The sequence below is a fragment of the Camponotus vicinus genome, unplaced genomic scaffold (genome assembly GCF_025532165.1).
Source record: "Camponotus vicinus isolate PSW18456_S1 unplaced genomic scaffold, iyCamVici1.0 SCAF_5, whole genome shotgun sequence".
NCBI classification, from domain to species: domain Eukaryota; kingdom Metazoa; phylum Arthropoda; class Insecta; order Hymenoptera; family Formicidae; genus Camponotus; species Camponotus vicinus.
In genome coordinates, this window is record NW_028141977.1 from 18,978,592 (window position 1) to 19,006,546 (window position 27,955).

Below are 27,955 nucleotides of genomic sequence, written 5' to 3' on the forward strand. Positions count from 1 at the left end.
TACACTAATGCCTACTAATGCCCAATTCCTGGGCATTACTGGTAAATTTTTAAAATTTAATAATTTAAATTTTAATAAATTTAAAATTATTATTTGGAAAAAAAGACTTAATAATACTTTAATAACGTCCATAATACGCATTAATACTTCAATAAAACCTAATAACGCCCAAGTAATGCCCAAGCAATGCCCAGTAATGCCTCAAATCTGTACACCGCAATGCCCTCAGCAGTTTACCCCTCGGTGTAAAACAACAGTAAAATAAATAATTCTTCAATTTTTATTACCCAATATTATTTTTTTCAATTTTAGACAGATGGGAATATAAAATATAACTTTGAAAAAAGTGCCTGTTCTTGTGCTTATTCTTGTAAAGACTATTTAAGCCGAAAAGTAAAGAGATATTTTGAAAAAAGGAAAATCTTTATAAATATAAGAAATATTCATTGTTTATTTTTTTTTACATAATCTCCATTATTCTACATATTTGACCATGTTTGTGAATTCTGTCTTGGAAAAGAAATTTTAATCTGCAAACAATCAGGTATTATTCGGAAAAAATCCCATTTATTCCTTATATTCAAAGAATCATTTATTTCTTTCTTGGTGCAAGTAAATAATGGAGCATTTTCTTTAAAACATTGAATAATTCACAAAAGAGAAAGCTAACATTTGAAAGTTACAATGAGCGTATACTAAGATTTCGAATTTGTTTTCTCGTAGTAAAAAAAATGATTTATTGCATTTTATTGAATAAGAAAACAAAAAAATTCCTTGACTGTTTTTATAGTATTTTGTAAAATTTTTCTTGAATTGTATCATAACAATTTGTTCGTGAAGCTATTCCTGGGTATAAACTTCATATAAAATCTAAAGTTTATTCTTTATTTGTTCATTGATGCAATTAAATTGATAACCAAATTTTTGACAAGACGATACACAAAAGCACATCTAAATAAATAATTCGTACAGCATTAAAGGAATGAATCTTCGTTATCATCGTATTACCGTTGAAAACAAACTGTATTACTGGTTTATCTGCGATAAGCTTAATCTCAAAATTTTTTGGACAAAGATTATATGCGTATAAATCACAAATAACATTATTGCTTAAATCGTAAAAAATGGTTTTTCGTGGAAAATTTATTCCGACACTTTAGTCTTTTTCTTGTTGCACATGAATGACAGATTAATACAGAAGTAAATAATAAATTTTATAATAGTATTCAACTTACTTCTCATATACTAAAAATCGACTTTTTTTGAATTGCTATCTTAACAAATGTATTAGAACATATAAATTTATTTAATATTATTAAAATTAACAATGCATATTCTATTATTATTGTTGTTGTTATATCTATTGTTAAATCTAATTTGAGAATCAATAATTGTGAAAAAACAAAAAATTTTAACCAAGTTGTCGAAATAATCCAACAAAACTACTTATTCTAATTAATTAAATTAATCTTTTTCTAGTGTATAGTTCTATCTATAATATAGACGGAAAAAGTTGATTACAATCTTGGATTAGTGTTAATTACATCGGTCTTTTATGTTGCTTCAAAATATTTGACTTCAAAATATTTGAAAGTAGAACGATTCGTACACATGTACTTTATTCTACATTAGCTTAATTAATAGCTCGTAAACTGGACTTTTATTCGATACGAGTATGACAATCACTCATCATATTCACATTAAGCACTACTTTTATACCCTTTATGTAAACTGAAAATATTTATTTTTATATTTTTAACTTTTCTTTTTAAAAGTCTTTCTCTTTTTTAACGGTTCTTGATATGCGTTTTCTACATTGTAGACAATTGTATACGATACTTTCTCTTTTCACATTTAAACATATGTCTATTATTTTAGGTATATTATATTATTGTGTTTAAAATTTACGGAAATTACTTTTGTAAATTCTTATGAATATTTATGAGATAATTTTTTGATATTTTATATCTTCAATTTAATGAAATTATATTACACTTATTTTGCATAAAAAAAGAATCCGTTATATATTTTTTTTTCTTAGAATATATCGGAAGGGAGAAGTATCGGAAGATTTAATTAAAATTGTGAATTTTTATTTAATATTCTAGATAATATTTAATTATTTTTTTCAACGATACTATGAACCATTATGTTTTTCTTCATGCAATAATAACGCGATTACTATTTTTTTTTCATCAAAAATAATCATATAAACATTAGTTCATATAGTCATGTAGATGTTGTGATTTAAACATTCTATATTTATGGCTGAACAAACAACTTTTAAGAAACATAAATTTTATATTTCTCTTCATAAAAAAATTCTATCTTTTTTTATTTATGAGTATAAAGCAGAAAAATAAAACCTAATACTTCTCTTAACGTATACAAAGCTATAGAAAAGATTATACGATTCCGATGCAATTGTGTTCGATTTAGAAAAATAAAATGACGTAAGCTATATAATTAAATCTCATAATAGCTGCGTTCTGTTTAGGAATGTCGCGGCATAATAAAAACAGTACATTCAGCGTGAAACGGCATTCGGGTGCTGTCATTCAATAGTTTTCATAGCCGCAGACTCATTAACTTTCATATTTATTTTCCGTCCGTTATCTCGGCATTGTAAAAGGAAACCGGCGGACATTTTCACACCGTGCGATTGTCAATAACGATCGCAGTCACCCTTCGCAATCTTTCGATAGCCATTTCCCGATCGCCTTGAATAACTAATATTCGCGACTGGTTTTTATTGCCTTTTACGAACTTTCCTTGTGTATTATCATCAAATTTTTATAAAGAATTATTTCAGATCGTCAAATAGCAATTTGTTCGTAAAATACGTTATGTATTTTATGATAATTGCACGAAGAAGAAGAAAGCTTTATCGCGATTATATATCGCACAGCTTAAATAATCTTATGATAATGAAATGTTTAAATATATATAAAGTTATGTGAATGACGAGTGATAATTTATATTTAAGTATGAATATGCAATTATTACATTTTGCAAAATTATGCAATTTAACATATAAATAAAATAATAATAAAATTATATATATAATGCATTTAAACGTTTTGACATACATTTCCGTATATATGTCATTAAAATATTGGACTTACATAATATTAAGTAACATTGAAATTATATAATTATATAATTTTGCTCAACTCCTACTTATGACATAAATGTCCGCTGTCCCACGCATTATATTCCGCGATGACACTCCTCTCTTACTCGAACTGCCGGAAAATTTCGATTAGCGTATTGCGTTGGTAGCCGGTTCGCAATTGAAATCAATTTGTAGGCTCGCCCATAACAAATGATCTATATTTTGTAATTGCTGCGTAGTCACTGGATTCCGTTTCCGCTTCGCCTTGATCTTAATTAAAATACAATTAAAAAACTATTAGATACACATGAATCAGTCAGATTACTTCTCCTGTAATAATAAATAACGAAGAATACATAATATTTTATACTGAAATCTTCATCAACAGATACGAAAATTGGCATTTAATGTTTTTTCTCATCTCTGATTGATGGCGGCTTGTCTCGCCTGGTACAGAGCGAATTACGCATAAAATTAACATATGTAAACGTTGTCGGACACAATCATGTTCGTATCACAATAATCGAAGTGAATATATAGTTACGATACACTCGAACAATCATTTTAATCCACCTTAAGTTAACATTTATTCTTTTTAATCGCGGAAAATCTTCATCGAAAGATAAAAGGACACACGAGATAAGCGATCACATATATTATATATTGCTGGGATATTTATAATTATCTATTAATGTAATGTGTTCTCTTTTGGGAATCGCTAATCTAGATCTAATAGTGTTTCTCGATATCGATAAGACAATATCAAATTTATATTTAAGCTTTTATTTTTGTCTATTTTTAAATTAATAGAATCTCTTCATTTACTACTTCCTTTTGACAAAATTCATTTCACACTTATTACATGAAACATTGCCAAATAATAATTAAATCATTAAATACGCACTATCATTCCATTGTATTATATTTTATTTTATTTATATTAATATTGATTTTTTATAAAAATATTACTAGGTTATATATCTTAAAAATAATATTATTATATGTACCTATATCATTAAATTAACTGGAAACCTGACATATATTTGTACTTTTATATTATGATAATATATAGTATAATATATAACAATATATATAACAATAATGGCTGCGTTCAGCAGAAAAAACTGCTTTGCAACTGTTGTAAAATTCGTGAGCCTGATTGGTGTATGCTCTTAATTTTGACTGAATCTAAGAGCATACACCAATCAGATTCACGAATTTTACAACAGTTACAAAGCAGCTTTTCCTGCTGAACGCAGCCAATATCACATATTTATAATATATAACAAGAATATTTTTATTTAAGAGAGATAAACAGAAAACAATTCTCGGCAAATAAATTATCTTGTGTCCTTGCATAAAAAAAGAAAGAAAATTATCTGAAATTTGTAAGATAAATACACGGAAATTCATATCGGAAACCTCATAACGACATACGGAAGTTGATTATTACGAGTGTTATTAAAACGCCGGCGTCATTAAAAGCGTTTTTGGCAAATCGAATGGCATCGTCAGCGTTTCTCCTTTTCTACTTTTGGTTTGTTAGTCGCATCAAGACGGCTGATCGAAGGACAATCGCACTTGAGAATAATGTATTCGAGGTCGACGCGGACATTCGATGGGAATTTATGTGTACTTGGCATTAAATAAGAAGAAGGGAGAGACGGGTTCGAATGAAAGGTTTTTGCGAAATTCTCGTACAATGAAAGAAATTGAATCCAATCTTATTTAGTCTCAATCGATTCGTCCTGCCGGTCGCACAAGAGCTTCACGAGATTGCCGCGTGTGTGATTTTCTGATGAACAGCGAAAATAATAACAGACATAGTACAGAATCATAAATAAAATTGCGTATATAGAATTTTATATGAAAGCGAAAACGTGACTTCTACGCGAATCTTCTCTTTCCCGAGATATTATTTCAATTTTTTAAAAGTTTTTTTCGTAAAAAATCCTATATCATCAATTTCAGCGCGTTTAATATCAAAACAGAGCGTGTTTTGTGACGTTATACTGGTTTGAAATTATTAGTAAACATTGAGTACATATTTATATTTTATCGACAATATCCAAGTTCAAGGCTTAGAGATAAACTATTTATTTAGTGATAAACTATTAGTGAAAACACATATCTAGACTTTATTACATTGATCATGACTGTAGATCCATGTCCTATTCTTAATTATGTTTTTCAACATACATCAAGAATGCTTACGGTGAGCATATATCTCTTAATAATTATATTATATTAATATTATATTAATTAATTAATTAATAATATTATATTAATATAAATAATTATATTAATTCATCTTTTATTTATAATTTTATAATACAAAATATTTGCATTATGATATATATGTAAAGAAAGTAATAATACTCTCTTTCTCTCTTTTTGCACAATATTGAAACATAAGAAAATATATTAAAGCAATGTGATGCATATTTTTTTAAGCTTTGATTATTTAGTATTTCATAGATTTAGACATTCTTTATAAAATCGAATGCATCGATATCTATCGAAAGATTTCATGATTTTCATCGTATAATGATAATATAAATTATTGTTTTTTGATTATAGCAAGATGAGTGCTGCAAAAATAATTTATATTATCGTGATTTTGTTGTTATCATATAGATTAGATTTTATTAAATAAAATTAATGTGATTAACGTCGCAATAACATTAACTTTATTATTCGATCTCGATCAAATCAACTGTGACCAGCTGATTCGAAAGAGATTTATATCGTGTGACCTTCTTTAAAATCTACACATTTGGATTTTCCTTCAAGCTAAAAGCGCTCGTTGTGAACGTACAATCATTCTCATAAGTCTGTAAATTTAGTTAGATACTATTCTTCACGTTTTTTTAGCAAGTAATTTACAACGAAAATACATTAGAAACAAGATATGCATTTACGTAGATTTTCTTATAACTGCAGTATATTGTCGAATTTAATATATTATTATTTTTGCAAAGAAAATTATTTTTATTTTTAAGATGTTGACTTTTGCAGTTATTAAAATCTAATCACAATTAATTTACTTTACTAATAGGTTTCCTATGATCGTTAAACTGTCGAAGGAATGTTCTTCTGTGTCCTATTTTGATACTTGACTTATTAGCTCTTAAAAGAGAATTCTTGTCAAAAGATGATTTTATAGCTTTTTTCCTATAAGCATATAAAAAATTCCGCCTTTTATGATGTACCACATGCAACATCTTGTTTATAAAATTGTTTTCCTCTTTATTGTCTTTAGTGAAGAGTAAAGAAAACAAGAATCAAAAAATGTTTGTTTATTGAATTTTTATTAATAGAATCCTATATGTCCTACATATATATGAAATATAAAACATTTTCTTTATAAAATAAAATTGTTATTTAAAGGTCTTGATGAATTCTCCTTCTCAGATGTTATTGATTAACTCTAATATTTTTAAATGTTCCTATATAAAATATATCTAGCACCTAATTTTTGTAATGAAAAAATTTAACTCTTAACCCATTTAAGATATTGCTAAAAGTAATATGGTTTTAAGACATCCTATGTTTTCAGAAGATTCTTTTAATATATTTTATAATGAGAGAGAGATATAGATTTCACAAAGATCGATGAAAACTTCTCGGATTTTCAGACACGTCGTTATATTGCTCGACATAATCGCAAAGACGAGTATTAATCGCGAAACGTTAATTGATACTATGTGCTATGGATTTGTATGTAAAATAAGAACACGCGATCTTATCATTTTGTTTGTTCATATTCGTCTTAAGAATTTAAGTAATATTTAAGTAATATGCAGTAGTATAGATTACAAAAACAAACCCATTATTTTCTCATTTGAAAATCCAGTTTTTATGTTTTTATATATAAGACATTTTAACATTGATTGAACTTGCAATTTGTTGGATTATCTGATTATCGGATACGATTGTTTCTATCCCTCTAACATTATTTTTAAAAACCAAAATATTTTAATATTCATTTTTTGGAGCAAGAAAAGTCATATTAGTTCACGATATGATTAAATATATCACAAACTGAGAAAGTCATTATGTGTAATATAAAACTCAACCATTAATTTTCCCATAAAAGTACGACGTATCTTCTCGTGATATTTCATACGAATAACAGTTCAGAAATTGTTTGTGACGAGATACGACCCTGTTCTCCCGGTTAATTTATTAGAAAATTGATAATTATACAAGCTGTTTGCGCAGAACATCTGGGAACGTATCGCTATCAAATTAATGCAATACGTTCGATAAAGTAGTCGATAATTTTTAAAAAATTTCCTAGCATGAATAAGAACGATCGAATGGCAATGATACTTTTATATCTGTCGAAAGGGACGAATGTCAAAAGCACGATAGGCATCTTATGATACAATCTTTGCGTATAAATAAATCACTTGGCTTCTCTTCTCGCATGCGCACAGAAACATATAGAAGTAGCATAAGGCTCGAGATTTTGTCTCTCTTTTCTTTTCTTCGGCAGACCGAGGGGGAAGTGATTTATTTAATATTATTAACTTGCATCTACATATTTGTAGAGATTTTTAAATTTAATTTTGCATAAGATTCTTAAAAATTAGAATAACATCATTTGGTAAAGTTAAGGCAACTTGATTAATAATAAATGCCTATAGAGATTGAAATTCTTCCACGATGAGATCAGAGGTTATCGGAATCGTTTTTTTCCATCTCTTTTTTTTACAAGTTTGCTTGATAATAGTTGATAATGTTGACAAATACCATCTTTCTTGCACATGATTTTTCAGTTTATAGATAATACAATGAAAATGATAAGAGAGACAATTCATAATAATAATGATATCATCTGATATTCTTATTACATCCATGATATAAATTTGATATTAATTTATCACGGCACGATCCGTATTGTTTTGTAACACGAATGAATATATCGAATGAATAAAAAGTGGTCAATTTATTTTTTATTTGACATCATTCAGATCTTCTTTGAAAATGCAATATTCAATAAAACGTTAGAGTTAATAACAAAAGTTTGCGATTTATTTCGAAGTCTGTCTTAAGCTGAACAAAACTCTGGTACATGCAACTTTATTACAGCAAAATTAAATAAATTTCGAAAGTTACATTGATTGAGAGTAGAATTAAACAGGAAGATTTCCTTCATAAATAACGCATATCTGAGAATAATATGCGAGCGCGATAGATTTTTCATCCAAGTATGAAGACGTATAAGGATACATTTATTTATTTCTCTCTTATCATTTATAATGCACTCTTTGAATATTATTGAATGTAAGCAATAATCGATCATTAAATCATTCACGTATCTTTCACATGTCTCTGCATCTTCAAGCTATATTGGGCAATATAAAGTATAGTTATCAGAAGCACACATATTTTGCCATAACACACAATATCATATCGAGAATTATCATTATTAAATTATGCCAATTTCATAAGAATTGCAATGCAACGATAAAATAAAATATAAGAGACAGCAGTAAGACACGTATGTAAAAAATTGTTATCGAGTTTATCTTCATGTGATCAAATCTATAAATATATTCAAATTGATAATGAGAGTCTCGATAATTCAACGTGTGATAACATCATGTATTACATATAATGCGCAGAGGTGTTTGTCCGCGTCAATTGCATTCTTATCTTACGATGCATAGAATCTTTCGTGATTTCGCATTAATTACAATGAGGAGGATGATTGTGAAAATTGGTCATAACTTTAATCGTGTTCTTAAAAGCTTATTGCCTGATTGATTGTATTGTTATTTATATGTATATATTATCATTTTTAATTTTTCTTTATTAATAAAAATTTTTAGAGCGAAGAGATAAAGAGTATGTGTCATAATATTGGAAATATTGACGTGTGACATCATGTTCTAGTATAAAGTCAATCAAAATAATTGAGACAATATAAAATTAGACAACAATGAAAATCATCGAATAAATATTTATATTATAATTTTGGAGTAATTATTTAATTTAATTATATATTTTAGTTTATCTATAATTTTCTAGTAATTTAGAGTAATATCTCTAAGTTTGTTTTGACATTCGCGATTACTCTATTTTAATTCTTATTATAATATCTTCACAGATTTTTTTATCTATTTAACAATCTACTTTTGTGTACGCTTTAGTCGATTTTCAGATTCAGTATCTGATTTCGGCATAGAAATGGAATTCAATCGTCGCTACATGATACGATTTACCACAAGGCCGTCCATGGTAATGGTAGCTTCTATGGTTCTCGGGTTCTTCAATCGAATTTCTCGTATCGATGTACCGCGAGGAATTTGCATTCTCTCTCGCGCGTGTATCGCATAATCGCGCAAAATCACTCTGTGACAGTCGATGAACAAAAGTAATTCAATATCGGCACACATTTCACACGGTGCGGTCTCCCACGTTAGTAATTATCCAGCAATTCACTTGAATAAACGTGACACCCATTGCGATTACGTGAGATCATGTTAACAAAGTACAACACGACACACACTTGGATGTGCCCTAAATGTGCTTAGATGCTAGCTGAACTGAGGAGGTCAGAAGCAGAAGGGATGTTAGAATAATTATTTTTTGTATCGATAGTATATAATTTTTTCATATTTATAAGAAATAAAAAATTAAAATTTTTCAAAATTTTAAATCAGACAAAATAATAATGTCTAGTTAAAGCAATATTTTATTATTTAATGGATATACATTGTTATATTACTGTAAGAAACAATGGCTTATCAATTGTATTCTCAGTTAGAGATCGCAATATCATATTATTTCATTGTTATAATTAACCGTTATGTCAATTATAACAATTTATTCTACGTTCCTCATGATTTTCATAGACTTTCAGAAAACATTAAAGTATTTTATTATCGTATACATATATATTGAACAATAGAGTAAAGTAAACATTATGTGTTGTTATGATTTTTATTTCTATTCGATATATGAGGAGAGTTTTCCATTTCACACATATCTCTTCAATGTCAACGACATTTATATAGATGACAGAACACAAAGAAAGCTGAGCACAGTTCCGTTTCTATCATGATTATTTTAGAATCGTCATTGGAGAAAATTTTCAGCTTTTTACCTCCTCGATTAGAATTAGCGATTAGTACACGTATCATTGTCGAAAATTGTATTCGGAAATATGTTACTAACATGATCAATTTTCGTAGGTACTGTCTATGAGCGAAGAAGTGAGGCGAGTTCTCTACGCGAATAGTGCCATCTCCCTGGACAATGACATCATCGTGCCCGATCTCATTGGCACGACGGAAATACTCAGCGACGAGCATAGGGAACAGCTCTGTCATCATCTACCCGCGAGGGCGGAAGGTTATCAATGGACTCTCGTCTTCAGCACCAGCCAGCACGGCTTCAGCCTCAACAGCATGTATCGAAAAATGGCAAAGATCGAAAGTCCGATTCTGTTAGTTATCGAGGACACCGAGGGCAACGTGAGTCTCTTATTTGTTAATTTAAATTATAGAAATGAGAGAAGTGGAGGCCTATTGATTTTTTAATTTGATCGAGAGAGCAGTTTTTTAAAATTAGTCTCGATACAAGAGTAATATATACGCTTGCGACTCTGCGAGCACTTATTTGTACATTATATTTTACGTTATATAATGGCGTTAAAACGTGTATGCATAATATTCTCTCTATATATCATATTAAAAATTTGCAATATTCATATTTTTTATAAATTGTAATTATTTAACGGAAATAATTTCTTGTATTTCTATCAAAAACATAATAAAAATCAATTATATATAGATATATATTGTATATAGAAAGAATCTCGACGCATTCACAAGGTTTAGTGAAAGTTGAGATCAATCGCTTAATTAGATAGAAAGCTTTGCAGTCATCATAATTAACCTGAAACATTTAACGAAACATTCACACACAAAATTATATGCTTGCGCGTTTATTCGCTTTATGAATGTTTTATATCCGTTCAAATTGATTTTCCACTGGTTCAGTCAGGTCTTTGTTCGAGTTCTTTAAATCGAACAAACGCAATGTAGTATTTTTCTCTTCGATTTTACATCATATGTCACTTTGTTTTGTTACAGGTATTCGGTGCATTAACCTCGTGCGCTTTACATGTGAGCGATCACTTTTATGGTACCGGCGAGTCCCTGCTCTTCAGGTTTACGCCAAGGTTCCAATGTTTCAACTGGACCGGTGATAATCTATACTTCATCAAAGGCAACAACGAAAGCTTAGCAATCGGTGCTGGAGAGTAAGTATTTTTCATCTTTCACTTCTTCTCATTTTTTTTTCTCTTCTTTTGTTGATTGAGAGTTGGTACATTTTATGGTTTTTTTTTTAGTGGCAAATTCGGACTCTGGTTAGATGGTGACCTGTACCAAGGCAGAACGCAGTCCTGCAGTACGTACGGCAACGATCCATTGGCACCGCGCGAAGACTTTGTCGTCAAGACATTGGAATGTTGGGCATTCATATAGGACATGGCCTCATTCCCCCAACCTGTCGCTCCTTCGCCCTCACCGCAGCCTAATTTAACCTGAACTCGTGAGCCTCACGAAGGTTTCACTCCCCCTCCCTTTGTCTAGGAGAGATTAGAGGAAGACTAATGATTCTAAGAGATTGTCAGATAAGTTAAATCGTATCGTTGTCACGATATCGATTATCTCGATCGTCATTTGGGGAATCCTCATTCAATGTTGGACAGGATGATTCTCGTAGAAGAAAAGAATGAATCGTCAGTGTCGACACGAAGGGACAACGATGACATTGCCTGAAGATGGTGAAATTGACGAGAAGCAGCCTCAAAAGGGATGCGGACGGTAAAAAGAAAGAGGTTGTCATCTGAAATTATGCAATCGTAGCGCGTGCCATTTACACGCAGATTTATATAGGTATCACGTAGCTACTGATTATCGTTAATTGTCCCTCACTCCTCTGTCTTTTTTAAATTTGCGTATTTATTCTATTTTTTTATATTCTATCGAATGATCTTTGCTCGTTAATTTGATTTTGTAAGTGGGCCGAGAGTCGAAGAATTATGATTACTTTATACGATAATCGTTACTTCGAACTAGTCGTGAATTTATGACACCTCTAACACTAATATAAAAATAATGATGATGATGATGATGATGATGATAATTAAAATGATAATGATGATAATAATGCAGATTATAATAATAATAATAATGATGAAAGAATGAAAGTGTGAATGCTTGACAACGATATGGATGCGCGAGGCGAGAGATATAGAGTGTTTGAAAGAAAATCTAATTTACAATTCAACACACGATGAAAATGCTAAAACTAACAGTTTGTTGATGTGTAGATAATGTAGATAGTAAATGTAAATATAAATATATATATCTATATATATATACATATATATATACATACATATATATACACTATGATTGTATTGCTATGATTGATTTCGACGATACAATAGTAGAGAGAACTCTTTGCCGAACACTGTGTAGCTCGTCATGTATAAAGCAGATGTTTATTAACACGAAGAATGTACACAACACGCATATATACATATTACATGCATACATATGGGGATTGATACACAGATTACGGGAAGCGTTGCTCTCACGCAACCGGATGATCTGAGAATATAAAATAGTCTTAGTCAGAGAAAGAGATACCTCGTGCTAATCTTATAATGAGAGAAGGACTAGAAGGAACCGGCGGACGAGAAGTCAATGATGTGCGAGTTGAATCGAGTCGAAGCGTATTCGTGAATCTTGTCGTCAGTAATTAGTAAATGTGCTTTGGAGTCACGAGTGACTACAACGAACACACATGCCTGTGCCTGCTTCGCTCTCTTTGTCTCCCTCCGTTAAACGTACCACGCGATTACTGAAGCGAATACTTTCAAGCGTGAGTCCATCTTACTACCAGCGTACGAATTCCCTGATGTAAAAAAAAAAAGATCGATCGTCGTAGAGATAGCATATCCCGAACGGATGAGAAATCGTCGCATTCGTTTAAATTTAGACTGACTTTGTACGACCGTATACACACACACAATCGTACACTGTCCGAGCTTATAATCTCTATCGCGCTAATATCGCGAGGAAGCGCGAGTGTTTTTCGAGATAATCGAACGTGTGAACTCGCTCGTCATTATTTAGCGCGCCTCGTCGATTTGCAAAAAGAAAAGGAACAAAATTTTGTACACGCGCGAGATCGGACGAACTCTCCTAGAACGTTAAGTCACAAGTTATTGTGCTGAATTGCAATCATTTGAGAAGGCCCACTTGGCGCGTGCCACGTCGTGATCCACATCGCGACTTTGAATGAATCACGACACGTTTTATACCACGTAGACTTAATAATAATACCGCCATATCTCTCTCTCCCCCTCCTATAATTACTCTAGATAAAATTTGTACTTCGCGGCCACGCGTTGTATCATTTCTATAAACTTCGGATTTCGGATGTTCTTAATCTTAACAAGGGCGTTCCTCTGTTGATTGATTGCCGTATGACAGGGGCGCTTAACGACGACCAAGAGTGCTTATTATACTGAACAACACATGTGAGCACAATAAAATACAAAACTTTTGATCTATCTTTATCTATTTCTCTCTCTCACAAATACACACACACACATATACACATACATACCTTTTCTCCTGATGTAACGTCATCAAAGAACTGAGTTCGAAAGACTGAGCAGCTGATCTAAAATATCCCAAAAGAAGAACGATCCAAGTATTCGCGCACTGATTATAAGATGAATTAAAAGAAAAGAAGCGGCAAACATGCAATGAAAACTATCGATTGGATCGTTGAATGGAATATTTGAAGAATAATTCTATCTAGGATTGAGACCGATACGATTCTGACGAATCTTATTTTCTGTATTAATGCGAAATAGACACGACATAGACGTTAAAAAAGTAAACTATATATGCCAATCAAATCGTGAGAGAGAGTCCACAATAAACAAATCATTTTGCATGCGCGAGATCTAACGAAATCTTTCGATTTATCGAGATTACAACAGTCTCAATTCTCGTGAGTTCGACGAAGCACAAACAAAATATTCTTATGGCTTATTAGGGGGATAATTTTGAATTTTAACCGTACTTTTTAACGTGCAACACGATAACACGTTACATACGATTAGCGTTGCTTAGAGCATAAATTAGAGTTTAGGCGTAACATTGTGATATTAAGTAAAAAAAAGGAAAAAAAGAATTGCGCTTTCGTAAAAAGATGATATGTTGATCGCTTCGACGGTACCACACAGTTGCACGTGCGACATCGCATGCACGCGCGCACGTGCCACACGTACACATACACACATATCCCTCGAGATAGAGGTCCTTCCTCTTCCGCTTCCTTGATTGCAAAGCGCGCGTGCGACAGCGGGAACATTGTTCGAGAAATCTACAGAGCAATTTTTTTTTTCACCGGGGATTTGAAAGAGTGTGAAAAGAGTAAGTAGTTATTATATACGCGAAAGCGAAAAAGAAGCGAAGTATGTGCATCTGCGACGGCAGATAACGATAATGATAAGCCAAATGAAATGCTTGAGGAAAAAAAAGAGTACTCACGTGACCCTCGCCTTAATGTAAAAAATCAAGATGTTAATGCATTGTAAAAAAAAATAAAACTAAGTATATCTAGGGGAAATAAACTTTCTGTTGATTATTTATTTTTGTTTTGCACGCGTCTTTTATGTTTCGTTTATTGTATTCGCAATCGTCGAGTTGTAACATAAATACAAATTTGTAACAATGTATGCACGAGATCTTTCAAAAGAGCGATGAAAATATTTATAAGTTTTATCTTACACTCACAGATATTGGATCTGTTAATTAATAACTGTTAGTGTTTAATCGTGTGCCATTATTGCAAACACGCGTCGATATCGTACATTGCCATGTATTAATGTGAGTGACACTTTTCGCTATCATTCTAGGGTGCGATACTTTTCTTCTTCCACGAAGCGTCTCTTGTGTAATTTAAAAATACACGCGACAAATACAGACTTATCTAAAGAAACAAGCGATATTGCTTCTCTAGAAGTAAATTAAAGTGTACTCAGTGGCGGAATATTTATTTGATGTGGTAATTGTCTATAAGAAAATTTCGCAAGTGTACAATTATTAAATTTATGCTTGTGATAATTCAATTTCACAAATTTAAAAAAAATAGTAAATTAATACGTGTGTTGCTAATTTAGTTTTAAATGAAAAAATTTTAATATTATCTTTTTTTTAATAATATATGATTTGATAATTACATGAATGAAATTTGTTTTAAAAGAGAAACATTGAGATTTTTTAATCACCTGGCACTCATTTTCATATTTTGATCCGCCACTGAATGTACCAAAACGGGATTTTAAAAAGTGCTAATTGTAACGAGAGATTTTGGCATTTTTCACATTGTATATATATTTTACATTTCTAAGACTAGATTTCTTACGAGAAATCATTAAAAAAATGATTATACAATTTTACTGCGGATTATATCTTCTGAAAGGAAAAAATTAATGACACTATTTCATTGAAATTGAATAGTGTGACGAACTTGAGAGAAATGTCACGGCGCATTATGCACTTCTTTTAAAAAAATGCGTTTTAATGAATTATTATTATAAATATTTTAGAGATGAAATATATACGCAATATCATTTTATTTACTTGAAAGTAAAAAGAAGAACAAAATTATCATGCATTCTAAGCGAATACATTCATGCTTCTGTGTCCAAACTGCAGAATGATAAACTGTAGCCTGATATACAAGGATAGGGTGTTCCATTTCACTCACCATCTTGTTTTTTATATAATCTGATGTAGTAATGTGTTTGAATTAGAAATCATTTTTTGCATACAAAGATTTAATGGAAATTTAATTATGGAAATATTCGATATTAAAAGTATCAGATATAAATAAATACTATATAAGATATTCTATTCTTTTAATTACTTTTAAATGCGATTTAATCTAAAGTTATACAAAAATTTATTCTTTTTTTGTTTTCTTATTAAAAAAATTATTGTTCGATCTGTTCTTTTTTAATTGTATTTTTTTCTATTATATATATATATCCTCTGCATTTAAAATAAAATGAAAATCTATGTTTAAATACTAAATATAAAAAATATAAGAAAAAGACGGTATGTGAGTATCGATCGGTTTTTGTGATAATGATGGAACATATTTATACCCCCCCCCCCCCCCCCCCCCCCGAATATATTTATACTCTATAAAACTACACGAATCACATGTAGAGTTTATTTAGAGTATACATATAAGAACCATAGATGAGACTAGCGGGTTTCTTCACGCTAAAAATCGTACGCTTGGTATCGGCATAATATCTACTTACACACACATGTAGTCGATAGTAGCAATTTAGTAAACTGAATAAAAGAGAAAAGGATATGAAAGATAGAAAAAAGAAAGGAGGGACAAATTCAAGCAAGCAGCACAACAAGGAGACACACACCCTCGGTATACACATTGTCAATTAGATTCAGACTGACTGCAGGGAGACTTGAACACGCATAAGTAGTTCGATGTTCTTCAATGTTTTTAGCTACATAAAGTTGTCGTCCTCGTTGAAATGAGCACGTCATTGAGAACACGAGTTGACGCATCTAACAAGGGCCAGTGGCGTAAACGTGAAGTGATTAGCGGCTATGGGACCCATTTGACACATTACAAAAAAATATTCTAATATATATATACATATATATATTATCAATTACAGAGAGAGAGAGAGAGAAAGAGCGTGAGAGAGAAAATTGAGAGAGTTTGTTTGAGATGAGACACAAGCCAATGATTGGTCTTAACGCAGTTGTCAGCGCACAAGCCACTTTGGTCTCGCTACGGAACCACATAATTAACGCTGTGTACGCTACGTTATCGGTGTGTGCATCTATTTACAGTATAATTATACACAGCAACTTGTAAAGGAAAATCTCGTGTTTCTTGTTGAGAAATTCTGAATGTTTTCAACCGATGCTTTGGGGAAAATTCTATTGCGTTTGCTTTGCACTGTGTGTGAACAGCTATCGTAAAAATTAATTGAAGTTAACTGAGATTTAGCTACGTGATTTATCTCTTCTTTTTTCCTTCACTTGCTCTCCGTCTTCGAAAGGGGGTAGAGCAAGTCGGCTTAAACGTCAGTTAACTTTAACTAATGTTTATAGCGAAACGATCCCCTGTTGCATAAATGTTTAATCGGCTGTTAATGTAGACAGATATTCGTAGAACAGTTCTTATATACGATCAGGAAACTGTTTGGTTCACGGTAACAAAAATTTGCATAATTGATGTAACGTTCGTAGCGGTTTCTGTGTTGAAATCCCAAGTTCTAGTGACAAGCTAGCTAGCGCGGCGCAATTTTGTTGTAAACCAGAAATATAGACAGAGCAGAGTTTTATTGAACTCGATGGCAATGTTCCAAAATATGCATGAGCATTTCGATGTAAGGAAATTTCCAGTACAACAATATCAGCTCAGAGATTTTCGACGCGGTGCGTTGTAACGAGATCTCACTGTATGTTATGAAAGAGAGAGCGACATATGCTCGGCGCGATTAGTAGAACTATTAAAAATCAATTTTGCGAGACAAGAGGGAAAAATTGGACGGTTTTGTAAAATCCAAAACAATGTGATATATCCGCTGAAAAGGAGAACAATTTTACGCCAATGTGTATATATATATAATTCAATTAAATATCATGTCTCGTAATAACATAGGTAACTGCTGGACACTGCGTTTACAATAGTAATTCAATTTTTGTTTTGCGTTGGATTGAGAAAGAAAAGAAAGAGTTTTAGCGATATTTCTTTCGAGTACCAATGGCATATTATATCGAAACAAGCGTTGAAATACTATCTATTGCAGATGTTGATGAAACCGAGAAAGCGGGTATCTGGCACGCGAAAAGCAGTTCTTTAATATATTTAATTTAAACGCGGATTATATAAGCAGAGAAGTAATAGAGAATTTTCCTTTATATCCCTAGCGCCGAGAAAGTTCGCATAGAGAGAGAGAGAACCAGAGATTCAGGATAGATATTTATGATATAAAAAACAAAAATGCAAAATATGTAATACCACATTTCTGAGACTGTCTTTTTATTTCCTATTTCCAACATCTGACAGGTGTTTCTTCCTTAGTCTCTTATTATATCTCTACATTCTTATAAAATTCTATGTGATTAATATTTTTTAATGTTAATTGAAAATTTTATAATTAGGTAATATTTTACAGAATTAAAATATTATCGACATATAATATATAAAAAATGAACATACCAAATAATATATTTATAAAATCAAAAGGTTCTAATATTAATAAACGATAAAAATATTAATAAACGATCAAAAGGTTCTAATATTAATAAACGATAAAAATATAAATATTTCATTAACATTTTGCTTTCATATTTTATTATTTGTAACATTAAAAGCGTATGTTAAAAATTTTGTATACGATATTAAATATCCGATTGAACAATTGTGAGATTATTTTAAAATTGATATTATTTTATTTATAAATATTCAAGCTTCTAATTCGTACATTTTAAATATAGACAAAATAATCCACTGAATATCTAATTTATTATATTAAAGCAACAACAACAATAGCGATAAAAAGTAAAATTATCACAATCCAATAACCACATGTACGATCTTTGGAATGAATATTACGGACCTGCTGGGTTTTGTTGATCAAAGACTCGTCAGTCCTGTCCATATGATCCGCCAGATCATCAATTATTTCTATATATTACAATGAACATAAGTTTAAAAAAGATTTATTTTTATATGAAAAAACATATTATCTCGATACAAGATTTACTACTACTTACCATGTTGATGATCCACTTCATTGCTAATAGTTTGTCCAATCTCCTTTTGACGAGCAATTACTTTACATAACTCTTCTAAGCCCTTGTCTTGTTCTATAAGAAATTGAACAATGTAAGTTATGGAAAAGTATATAGTGACTAATTTTTGTTTTAAGAAATATTATATATTTTGTTTAAGAATTATTATTACCTTTCAATATTTGCTCTTGATGATTCATAATGTCACAAACAGATACCTGTACATTTAATGGTTTGTCATCATCATCATCATCGTCAACAGCCCATGAAGTTGTGCCACCATCGGCAAAAGCTGACGAACCTGCTCTTAATAAACTAGCACGCGACGATATATAATCATTTGTATGCGGTTCATACAATTTTTGTAATTGAATGTTTTTACTTTGTAATTGTTCCACTTGTCTTGTCCTACGTTCAGCCTCCTCAAGTGTTCTATCGTATAATTGCATTTTAAGGAGTTTATTAATTCAAAATTATTTCAAAACAGTCTAGTGTGAAAAAATTAATACACATATATTACATATACAAATAAAAGGATACATTGTTCTCAATTTGGAAGCTTCTTCCACTTTGCTTTTTAATTGCTGAACTTCCCGCGTATATTGTTTCATACGCAGTCTTATATTAGCAGACAAGCTGGCATAGAGCTTTGATATCCTTGGTTCTCCTTCACGCAGAGTAAGCTGTTCCATAATCTCACGGAACAACTTTTCACATGCGTCATATTCAGTAAGCCTAATTTGACACATTGACAGTAAATTTAATCAAATTTTTAAATGTAGAATAAAATTATAATAATTAATTACACAAAATATATATAGAGATAATATTGTCATTTAAAACTTTTGCAAAAAAATGTAATAGATTAGCTAAATATATATAATAATGTATAAGGATAATTATACGTAATTTATAAATTACCAAGGGTCAATTCCTTCGATATTGACAAGTGCCATTTTCGTTAACGTAAATGCAGTTATAGCATTACACAAAATATAAGAAATTTATTCTAAAAGACATTGTTCGCTAAAGAAAACATCATCTTCTTGATAATCGATGAATGCATCACAAGTACATTATTTTCGGATAATTATACTGTTCATTAAAAGAAATAGTAATAACTTTTACGTTATATGACACAATATAATACAGCACGATTTTATAAATAACAACATAGATGGTTTTGAGTTTTAAATAACCTCAAAATTACACACTGTCAAACACTATCTTTCCCATGATAAACGCCAACAATCACGATGTATGCATCAAAACGTAGATATGATACGTTCAATCTTATTGTTAGGCATAGACGATATACATATCTAGATACGATGCGTTCAACCAGGTTTAGGCATAGACGATATACTATTAACAAAGATGTTATCAAATTACGTGTTGAAGATAGGTAATTCCATAACATATGATATAATAATTATGATATGACAGAAAATGATCAATCAAATTTAATAAGAAGTATTTAAATTAGAATATTAATATTTTTACATTATGATTAATTGTTAAAAAATTTAAAATTACTCTATTATTTATTTACTTGCAAACATATGTTGTATTTCATATATTTAATTATTTTTTTAAATAACTATTGCTTTTTAATATCGATGGAACTTTTCGCTACGAATAATGATTTTGTTTCTTGTACTCTTCTGGGTTTTCCATTCCCCGGATAATGGTACGGAACGGTCACTCTGTCATCGTTCACAAAGCAGTAATTAAACTTCTTCATAATTCGCTTGATAAACGTCCCCATTAATATTTCTTTTTTATCGCTACTCCGTCTTCTTCTTAGGCATAATTGTACGTCTCGCGGTTTCGCTGTTTCTGCCACGTGAATTTGAATGGCGGGTGTCTGCACAGATGAGCGTACTGTGAATTGAAAGAAACTAAGAAAAATTGCGCTTCAAAAATCAATGAAATTTAAATTTTTATATTTTTCTTTCATTATATTGTGATATATTTATTTATTATATTGTATCATTATATTATGTATATACACATTTTATATTATTTGTGTGTGTATATATATATAAAATTATATTATATTTTATCAATTAATTATATTAAAAATAATTATATTATTAATTACAATAAAATAAAATAAATTATTTAATATTATATTAATATGAATAACATATATATGAACAATTACATAAATAATAAAAATTAATAATTTAATGAATTAATCAAAATAAATAGATTCTACACCATTTACTGAATTCATAGTACTTTCATTTTCAGATAGCCGCATGCTCGACCTCTCGCCATTTATACGCTGCGTTTTATCTCTAGCTACGATCTTCGATGCCCTGTTCCTTAATTTTTTTCCAATTGCTTCTTGCGAATCCCTGGCCACGCGATTCGTGCCTTTCGTCGGCGTCGTCGACGTTTGCGAATTTGCTACGGAAGTCGAGGCCATAGAGTTTCCCGCACGCAATCTCGCAACATTTTTATCGGTGCTTTTTAATAGATTCTTAAAGATATTTGTTCCTCTTGCGGATGATTCGCGTTGATCAGATACCCGCGCGTTTTTCAGATTCACTGTCGAGGATTGATTACCGCTCGACAATTTGTCATTGAAGTTCAATTGCGCGGCCGACTTGTGTTGGTTTCTGGAGGACGACGTAAGATTCGAAATTACAGGGAACGTGAAGAGGGATGGAAAGCGTATCGATGCGGACGTATCGCGGGATAAATCCTGGTGTCTGACATGTCTGGATGAGTTACTCGTGACTCGTGGTACCAAATGCCGAAGTTCCGCTTGTAGCTTTTCGATCTCGTCGAGACGCACCAGGATATCGTCGATACTATCTTTGGCCATTTCGGAGTTTCGATGATACACAATTACATCTTGAATGTTATTTTTATATTAGATGTTATATTTTCTCTCTTGAAAATTTAGTCCTTTCACAAAATGCGGTCGAACGATCTTCAGTGTGAAGATCATTCACATTTTGACACTAAGCGAGATGCGATGTTATTTGCTGGCGAGGCGAGGCATGTCATCGATTAGCGATTAGTAATCTCTATTGTTTCTATATTAATAGTTTTGAAGACATTGAAAAAATAGAAATATATAAAAAAGTTCAATTTAATATTCTAATTTCACATATTTAATTTACAGTATATTTAATGCGATGTATAATTCGAAAGTAAGTATTCTCGTATATTTTAAGTTACATAAAATAGACTTAAGATTAAAATACAAAAACTTGTAGCCGAGTCAATCAAATAGCCGAGCATTTACTAATATTAATTATAAGATTTATTTTTTCGTAAATAATAGAAACGTATAATATATTTATATTTTCATAAATAATAAAAACGTATAATTAATGCTTGTATTTAAAATAACATATTTACATTTATCTATATACGTCATGGAATGTAATGCAATTAACGTTTTATGCAATTAACATTGTATTACAACGCTGTATTAGATATTCATTTATTCATTCATTCGCTCTCTTCTTTTTTTTTAATAACATTTTATATATCTAGTACATTTTACACAACTTTCTTTTTTACACAAATTTTACAATAATCTGAGAGTGAATATTGCAAAAAAATCTAAATATTTTATAATTTAAATATCTCATAATTTAAATATCTAAGCAACTCTAAGCTATTCTTTGTTGTTGTTTATTGATCGTTTTATTATAAAATATCTAATTAATTTATAATTTCTTTAATATATTCGTTTATTGATGACTTAATACAAGCGCACGCATTCAATAAATAATCTCAAGATATTTTATCATTTATTAAACATCTTCTTTTTCAACCAATATTCCTTAATCATGTCAGCGCCTTTTTCGCCAATCATGATTACCGGTGCGTTTGTGTTTCCGCTCACAAGATTCGGCATGATCGAGGCATCGATTACGCGAAGCCCAGCCACACCGTAGACCCTGAGCTGTGGATCGACAACGGCCTCGGGATCCGTATAAGGTCCCATTTTGCAAGTGCCAACAGGGTGATAAATAGTTACGCTGTAAAATCTGATCATACATTCCCAATACTGATCGGTGAACATGGGAATGTGTTTACATCCTGGAAACTGTCGCGAGTTTAATTCGCTTCCGAATCGTTTGAAGGCACTGGTTCTGCTCAGAGCCACGCTGATCTTTACTCCTTCGATCAATGTGGCCATGTCTTCCGGCTCTTTAAAATAGTTCGGATAGATGAGGGGATGATCAAACGGATTCGTGCTGCGTAGTTTGATCATCCCACGACTCTTTGGACGCAGCAACATAGGAATCACGCTCCAAGTATCCTTGTCATTGATCGGCCCAAAAACTGCATCGTAAAACTTCTTCGTTAAACCATGCACCTTTCTTATTTGCACGCCGCTGTCCGAGTTAGTCGAGCCAGAGACGAAATGCAGTTCAATATCGGGAAAATCTAACGAGGCATTCATGTATTTGGTGTTTACGAAAGCAACACCTTCCACACCGCCTAATATCGTCAGGGGCCCGTCACCTAGGATAGCATATTGCATCGCTGTTTGTATATTTTGCAATCGATTCTGCACTATAGATATTTTCTGGTTGATCAAGAATGCGAGTCCACCTACTCCAACATGATCTTGGAGATTATAGCCGACCTAGAAGAGCAAGAAATTTGCAATAAATAGAATAGAAATTGTTGGAAAAATTTGGAGGAGGATTTTTAATATAGTGTAAAATTATAATGAATATTTTAAAAATAGAAAATAATCTAAAAAAAAATATTAAAATTCTTGCACTAACCCTGCTATCTTGAAGCACGGGAATTCCAAGCTCCTGTAAATGTTCCTTTGGCCCGATTCCGGATAACATCAAAATTTGTGGTGAATTTATCGCGCCTGCAGATAAGATTACCTCTTTGCTAGCACGTATACGAAACATCTTGCCGTTTCTCATGAATTCTATTCCATAAGTACGCTTTGATTCGGGGTGCACCAGCACTTTAGTCACTTGTGCATGCATTGCCACGTGCAAATTCTTTCTCATTCTGACCGGCCTGAGAAAAGCTTTCGCACTTGAACATCGACTGCCACGTCTGATGGTACCCTGAGCGATCATGAAGCCGGTCTGATACTTGCCGTTAATATCACGATTTTCATAGCCCATCTCTTGACCAGCCTGAACAAAGGCTGTCGCCAGAGGTGTGTGCCACGGAGCCTCTTGCACTGTCAAGTATCCGTCGCTGGCGTGATACGGAGTGCGAATCAAGTAAGGATTTTTGTTGTCCTCACTCTTTTTAAAGTAGTATAAGACGTCGGGTGAACCCCAGCCGGTGCAACCTTGCTGCTTCCATATGTCGTAATCACGCATATTGCCACGAATATAGAGCATATAGTTCAGCACTGATGAGCCACCTATCACCTTGCCACGTGGCCAATTGCAACGGTTATTCTCCATCGCTAAAAGTATTTAATAATATACAAATGAAAAAGAAGAAGAAAAAGAAATGAATTTTAATAAAGAAAGAGAGAAAAAATTACTGAAAAAAGAAGAGAAAAAATTAATGAAAAAATTACGGAAATTACCTAAACAGGCATCACCCTGTGGTTCCGTCTTGTACTGCCAATCCAATTGACTAAGCTGAAGATAAGCGGCAAGTAAAGGCACATCTGAGATCTCCGTTTCGTCACCACCCGCTTCCAGTAATAATACATTCCAATCTTCGATCTCGGATAGACGGCTCGCAACTACAGCTCCTGATACCATGAAAAAGAAGATATTTACGTGTGATTATATGTTAGGAATTATGTGTTAATGATGAAAATTTCTGATGAATGCACCTGCGCTACCACCGCCTACTACTATAAAATGATACGAAGGCAATAGCACCTCCGATGGCATATCGATTAGTGGCGCTTCATCGTTTAAAGCTTCGTATTGGAAGTATACAAGTACTGCAGCAAGAATTGGAAAGAACCATGACAGCCCGTTGGTGGCTGAAGCCAAACTTCCTGCTAAAATGCTTTCGACACCCATTCTATTTTACTGTAACGTTTCTTACTAGTGCACTGGACTAGTGAGCTGGAATTTAAAATTATAAACACACATAAGTAAATATTTTACATCATTAAAATCGGGATAAATTTGTTCCAGATAACTTTAGCACCTCTTCACATGTATTCCCATCAACACTATTGTCGTGTCTTTTTCATATCATAACAGGCAGATCATAATATAGACCGACTCACTGTACTGTTGAAATGAAACTGATAGGTGCGCAACCACACATATTAGAAATTGCCGAAGAGCCAACCCACCTGGCTCAGACTGAACGATCTCGATGCGAAGTGAATATCAATTACTCGTGGAACTTTCAACTGTTAAATAATTTTAAACTAACTTTAACGTACACATGAGAATGTTTAAAAATTGTATTTATACAAAAAATTTCTCTTTTTTATTTACATTTCAAAGAGAGGTGCATATTAGAACATGCCTCAAACCCTCGTGTTTTTTAACTATTATAGTTAAAATTTAGTTTAAAAAAAATCACTGCTTTATCATTTAAAATTATACATAGAATTTTGCCTCTGATCAAAAATATATTCAGTAATTTTATAATACATTTGAATTCGACGATTGATATACATTTTATCTCTAACAATTCACATGGATTAAGTAATTATTCTTATTTATCTAAACTCTTTCTAATTTAAATGGCATTTAAAACAAGTGAAATGCAATTGGATTAGTATTTTATAAACATTTCGTGGATTCTTTGACAGTGTTTTAAACAATCTCATTAGGTTTTCATTCTATAGAAAAATTTTATTTTTATTTGACAAATAATAATCGATAACATTTGTTTAATAATTTAATTGTTTGGTAATTAGTTTAATAATTTAATTGTTTTTTAATTATATTGACCACAATGTTTCACATTTGTTGAATTTAGACTTTATATTATTTTTTTTAGTTTATAAGTAATGCATGTTTATTTTGGAAAATTAATCTGTGTTTCGGGAAGATGATATAAGAACATACGTTAATTCTCACAGTAAATTATTGCAATAGTGATTCTAAATATAGAGTTTATTTAAATCAGAAAGACATCATTAAGATATAATTAAAGATGAAAAAATTTTACCTTAAGAGACAAAAATGTGAAATGTTGCTTGTAAAGGATTAAACAGCCCAGGTGGCAGAATGACATCTTAATATGGTTTTAAGGACGTCATAGTACGTCATTAAGTACGTCTTTAGACGTCATCTTGCTACTTGGGAGGTTTCTAATACAACTAAACGATTTGAAAAGAAAAACTGCAATTTACTTGCTTCCTGAAAAACGATTGTTTTACTATATAATTGCTATATAATAATAATATAATTAATTCCGTTTATAAAATGCGAAATATATGATAGTGGAAATTCTATAAATTATCCCAATTTTATAAATCTATATTTTGGAATTACAATCATTATTATAACTGATTATACGTATATAAAATTATCATATATTTTTAATTTTATAAATGGAATTAATTATATAAATAGTAACTAGTAAAATAACCGTTTTTCAGGAAGCAAGTAAACCAGTTAGTTCTTCTTCTAAAATCATTTAGTTTGTATTAGAAACCTGTTTGTTCCTCTACAAGCAACATTTCACATTTTTATCTCTTAATGTGAAATTTTTTTATCTTTAATTATACATATACATATGTGTGTGTGTGTGTATATATTTACACGAGTGTGTTACGTGTATGATTATAAATATATGAAATAAATTATAATTGACATACATGTATTTCCAAAATTGTATAAATAAAACTTACATTTTTAACTTTTTTTTCAATAATCAATTTTTTTGGAAGGGAAAAATAGTTTCAACATAAGTTTAAAGTACGAAAATGTTTATTAATATGAAATTTATGACAAAATAAAAACGATAATTGTTAATTTTATTATTGAAAGTCATAACTTACATTTTAATTAATTAAATTGTAGAAATTAAAACATGGCGAAGAGATTATAAAAAAATATGTTATAACTTTAATATAAATGATGTCATTATATGCATTTAAAAGAATCATGTCTGAAATGCAATGTAAAATGCTTACGTTAAACAGATCACACATATACACACAACAAGTATACGTACATCGTATTTACCATAATTAGATTTTTGCTTACCTCTTTTTCCTGTCCTCATTCAAACTGTGTCAAGATTAATCTGCTCTCTTTATATTTTAAGGCACTGGAAATGGATCTAACGATACCAACGTAGACATTATTACACCATCAACAATATAGTCAATAAAAAATTTTGACGAGCAAAAATGTGATTATTCGGAAAGGAAAATGATTCTTCCAATGCATAATTACATCAATTTAAATTACGAGATGTCTTCACGAGATGATATCGATCGATCGACGAAAATGTTTATAAATGTGATCGATAAAGACAAATTGTCTGAATCACATAACTTGAAGAATAGAGTAACACTGACCATGACTTTGCTTCAGCCTTGACTCGCCTGTACTTCATTGCAATGGTATATCGGCTGTATACACAGACAGGTTTCCAGACTCTTCCATAGATGTGACGTATAACGGTCATCGACTCACCTCTCTCTTTCTCTTTCGATTTTTCTCTTTGTCCGGTGTATATCGGTGAACCGATCTTCCTTCTGATTGCCTGCTTGGTCCCGTTTCCCCATTGCTGTTCCCTACCCACCTTCTTAGAAAACCGCGGTTTCAGTTGGATAATAACACGTGGGAGATATTGGAATGCGAGAGCTTAATAGAAATAAAATAATTCGAATAAATTGATAGTTACCACTCTTGCCAGTAGGTTTCTTTTTTTGAAAAAATTGTTTCTTAATTTTCTTGAAATTTTTCTTTTTCCCAAAGGAAAGAACTTGTGCATATACATGCTTATATATGTGTATATGTATAAACAGAACGCTTCCGAATTAAATAGT

General features: G+C 31.2%; 4 protein-coding genes across 24 annotated transcripts in view; 1 reads left to right on the top strand and 3 right to left on the bottom strand.

The window, feature by feature from the left end:
• The window catches only part of Mtd (TLD domain-containing protein mustard), a 132,119-nt gene extending 113,880 nt beyond the window's left edge, over window positions 1-18,239 (top strand). For 17 of the 18 annotated variants that reach the window (XM_083100553.1, XM_083100549.1, XM_083100550.1 and 14 more), the window contains 3 exons: window positions 10,321-10,602; window positions 11,224-11,393; window positions 11,484-18,239. In XM_083100553.1, the coding sequence (XP_082956679.1) occupies window positions 10,321-10,602; window positions 11,224-11,393; window positions 11,484-11,619 (588 nt within the window). In that variant the 3' untranslated portion in view covers window positions 11,620-18,239. Of the gene's footprint in view, window positions 1-5,153; window positions 5,331-10,320; window positions 10,603-11,223; window positions 11,394-11,483 lie in introns of those variants that run through there. The other variant, XM_083100557.1, reaches the window with a different exon arrangement.
• A 484-nt stretch (window positions 18,240-18,723) lies between these two features.
• On the bottom strand, window positions 18,724-20,342 carry Syx8 (syntaxin 8). The gene is made up of 5 exons (XM_083100564.1): window positions 19,933-20,342; window positions 19,552-19,746; window positions 19,184-19,443; window positions 18,994-19,086; window positions 18,724-18,904 (listed from the first exon to the last, which is right to left on the bottom strand). Exons 1-5 carry the CDS (start codon window positions 19,965-19,967, stop codon window positions 18,744-18,746), a joined length of 744 nt encoding a protein of 247 aa, XP_082956690.1. The 5' UTR covers window positions 19,968-20,342; the 3' UTR covers window positions 18,724-18,743.
• Window positions 20,343-20,534: 192 nt separating this feature from the next.
• On the bottom strand, window positions 20,535-22,016 carry LOC145972182 (uncharacterized). Of its 2 annotated transcripts, none has more exons than XM_083100562.1 (2): window positions 21,256-22,016; window positions 20,535-20,895 (listed from the first exon to the last, which is right to left on the bottom strand). In XM_083100562.1, the coding sequence occupies exons 1-2, from the start codon at window positions 21,845-21,847 to the stop codon at window positions 20,612-20,614; spliced, it is 876 nt and encodes a 291-aa protein (XP_082956688.1). In that variant the 5' UTR covers window positions 21,848-22,016; the 3' UTR covers window positions 20,535-20,611. The 2 variants fall into 2 exon arrangements, with proteins under 2 accessions (XP_082956688.1, XP_082956689.1); XM_083100563.1 differs by having other exon boundaries at window positions 20,699-20,878; window positions 21,256-22,013.
• A 677-nt stretch (window positions 22,017-22,693) lies between these two features.
• Window positions 22,694-27,377, bottom strand: LOC145972181 (glucose dehydrogenase [FAD, quinone]-like). 3 transcript variants are annotated; one of them, XM_083100559.1, is made up of 6 exons: window positions 27,165-27,377; window positions 25,141-25,351; window positions 24,815-25,055; window positions 24,560-24,730; window positions 23,778-24,433; window positions 22,694-23,632 (listed from the first exon to the last, which is right to left on the bottom strand). In XM_083100559.1, the coding sequence occupies exons 3-6, from the start codon at window positions 25,008-25,010 to the stop codon at window positions 22,784-22,786; spliced, it is 1,872 nt and encodes a 623-aa protein (XP_082956685.1). In that variant the 5' UTR covers window positions 25,011-25,055; window positions 25,141-25,351; window positions 27,165-27,377; the 3' UTR covers window positions 22,694-22,783. The 3 variants fall into 3 exon arrangements, with proteins under 3 accessions (XP_082956685.1, XP_082956686.1, XP_082956687.1); XM_083100560.1 differs by lacking the exon at window positions 25,141-25,351; XM_083100561.1 differs by lacking the exon at window positions 27,165-27,377 and having other exon boundaries at window positions 25,141-25,356.
• Between the last annotated feature and the right edge of the window lie 578 nt (window positions 27,378-27,955).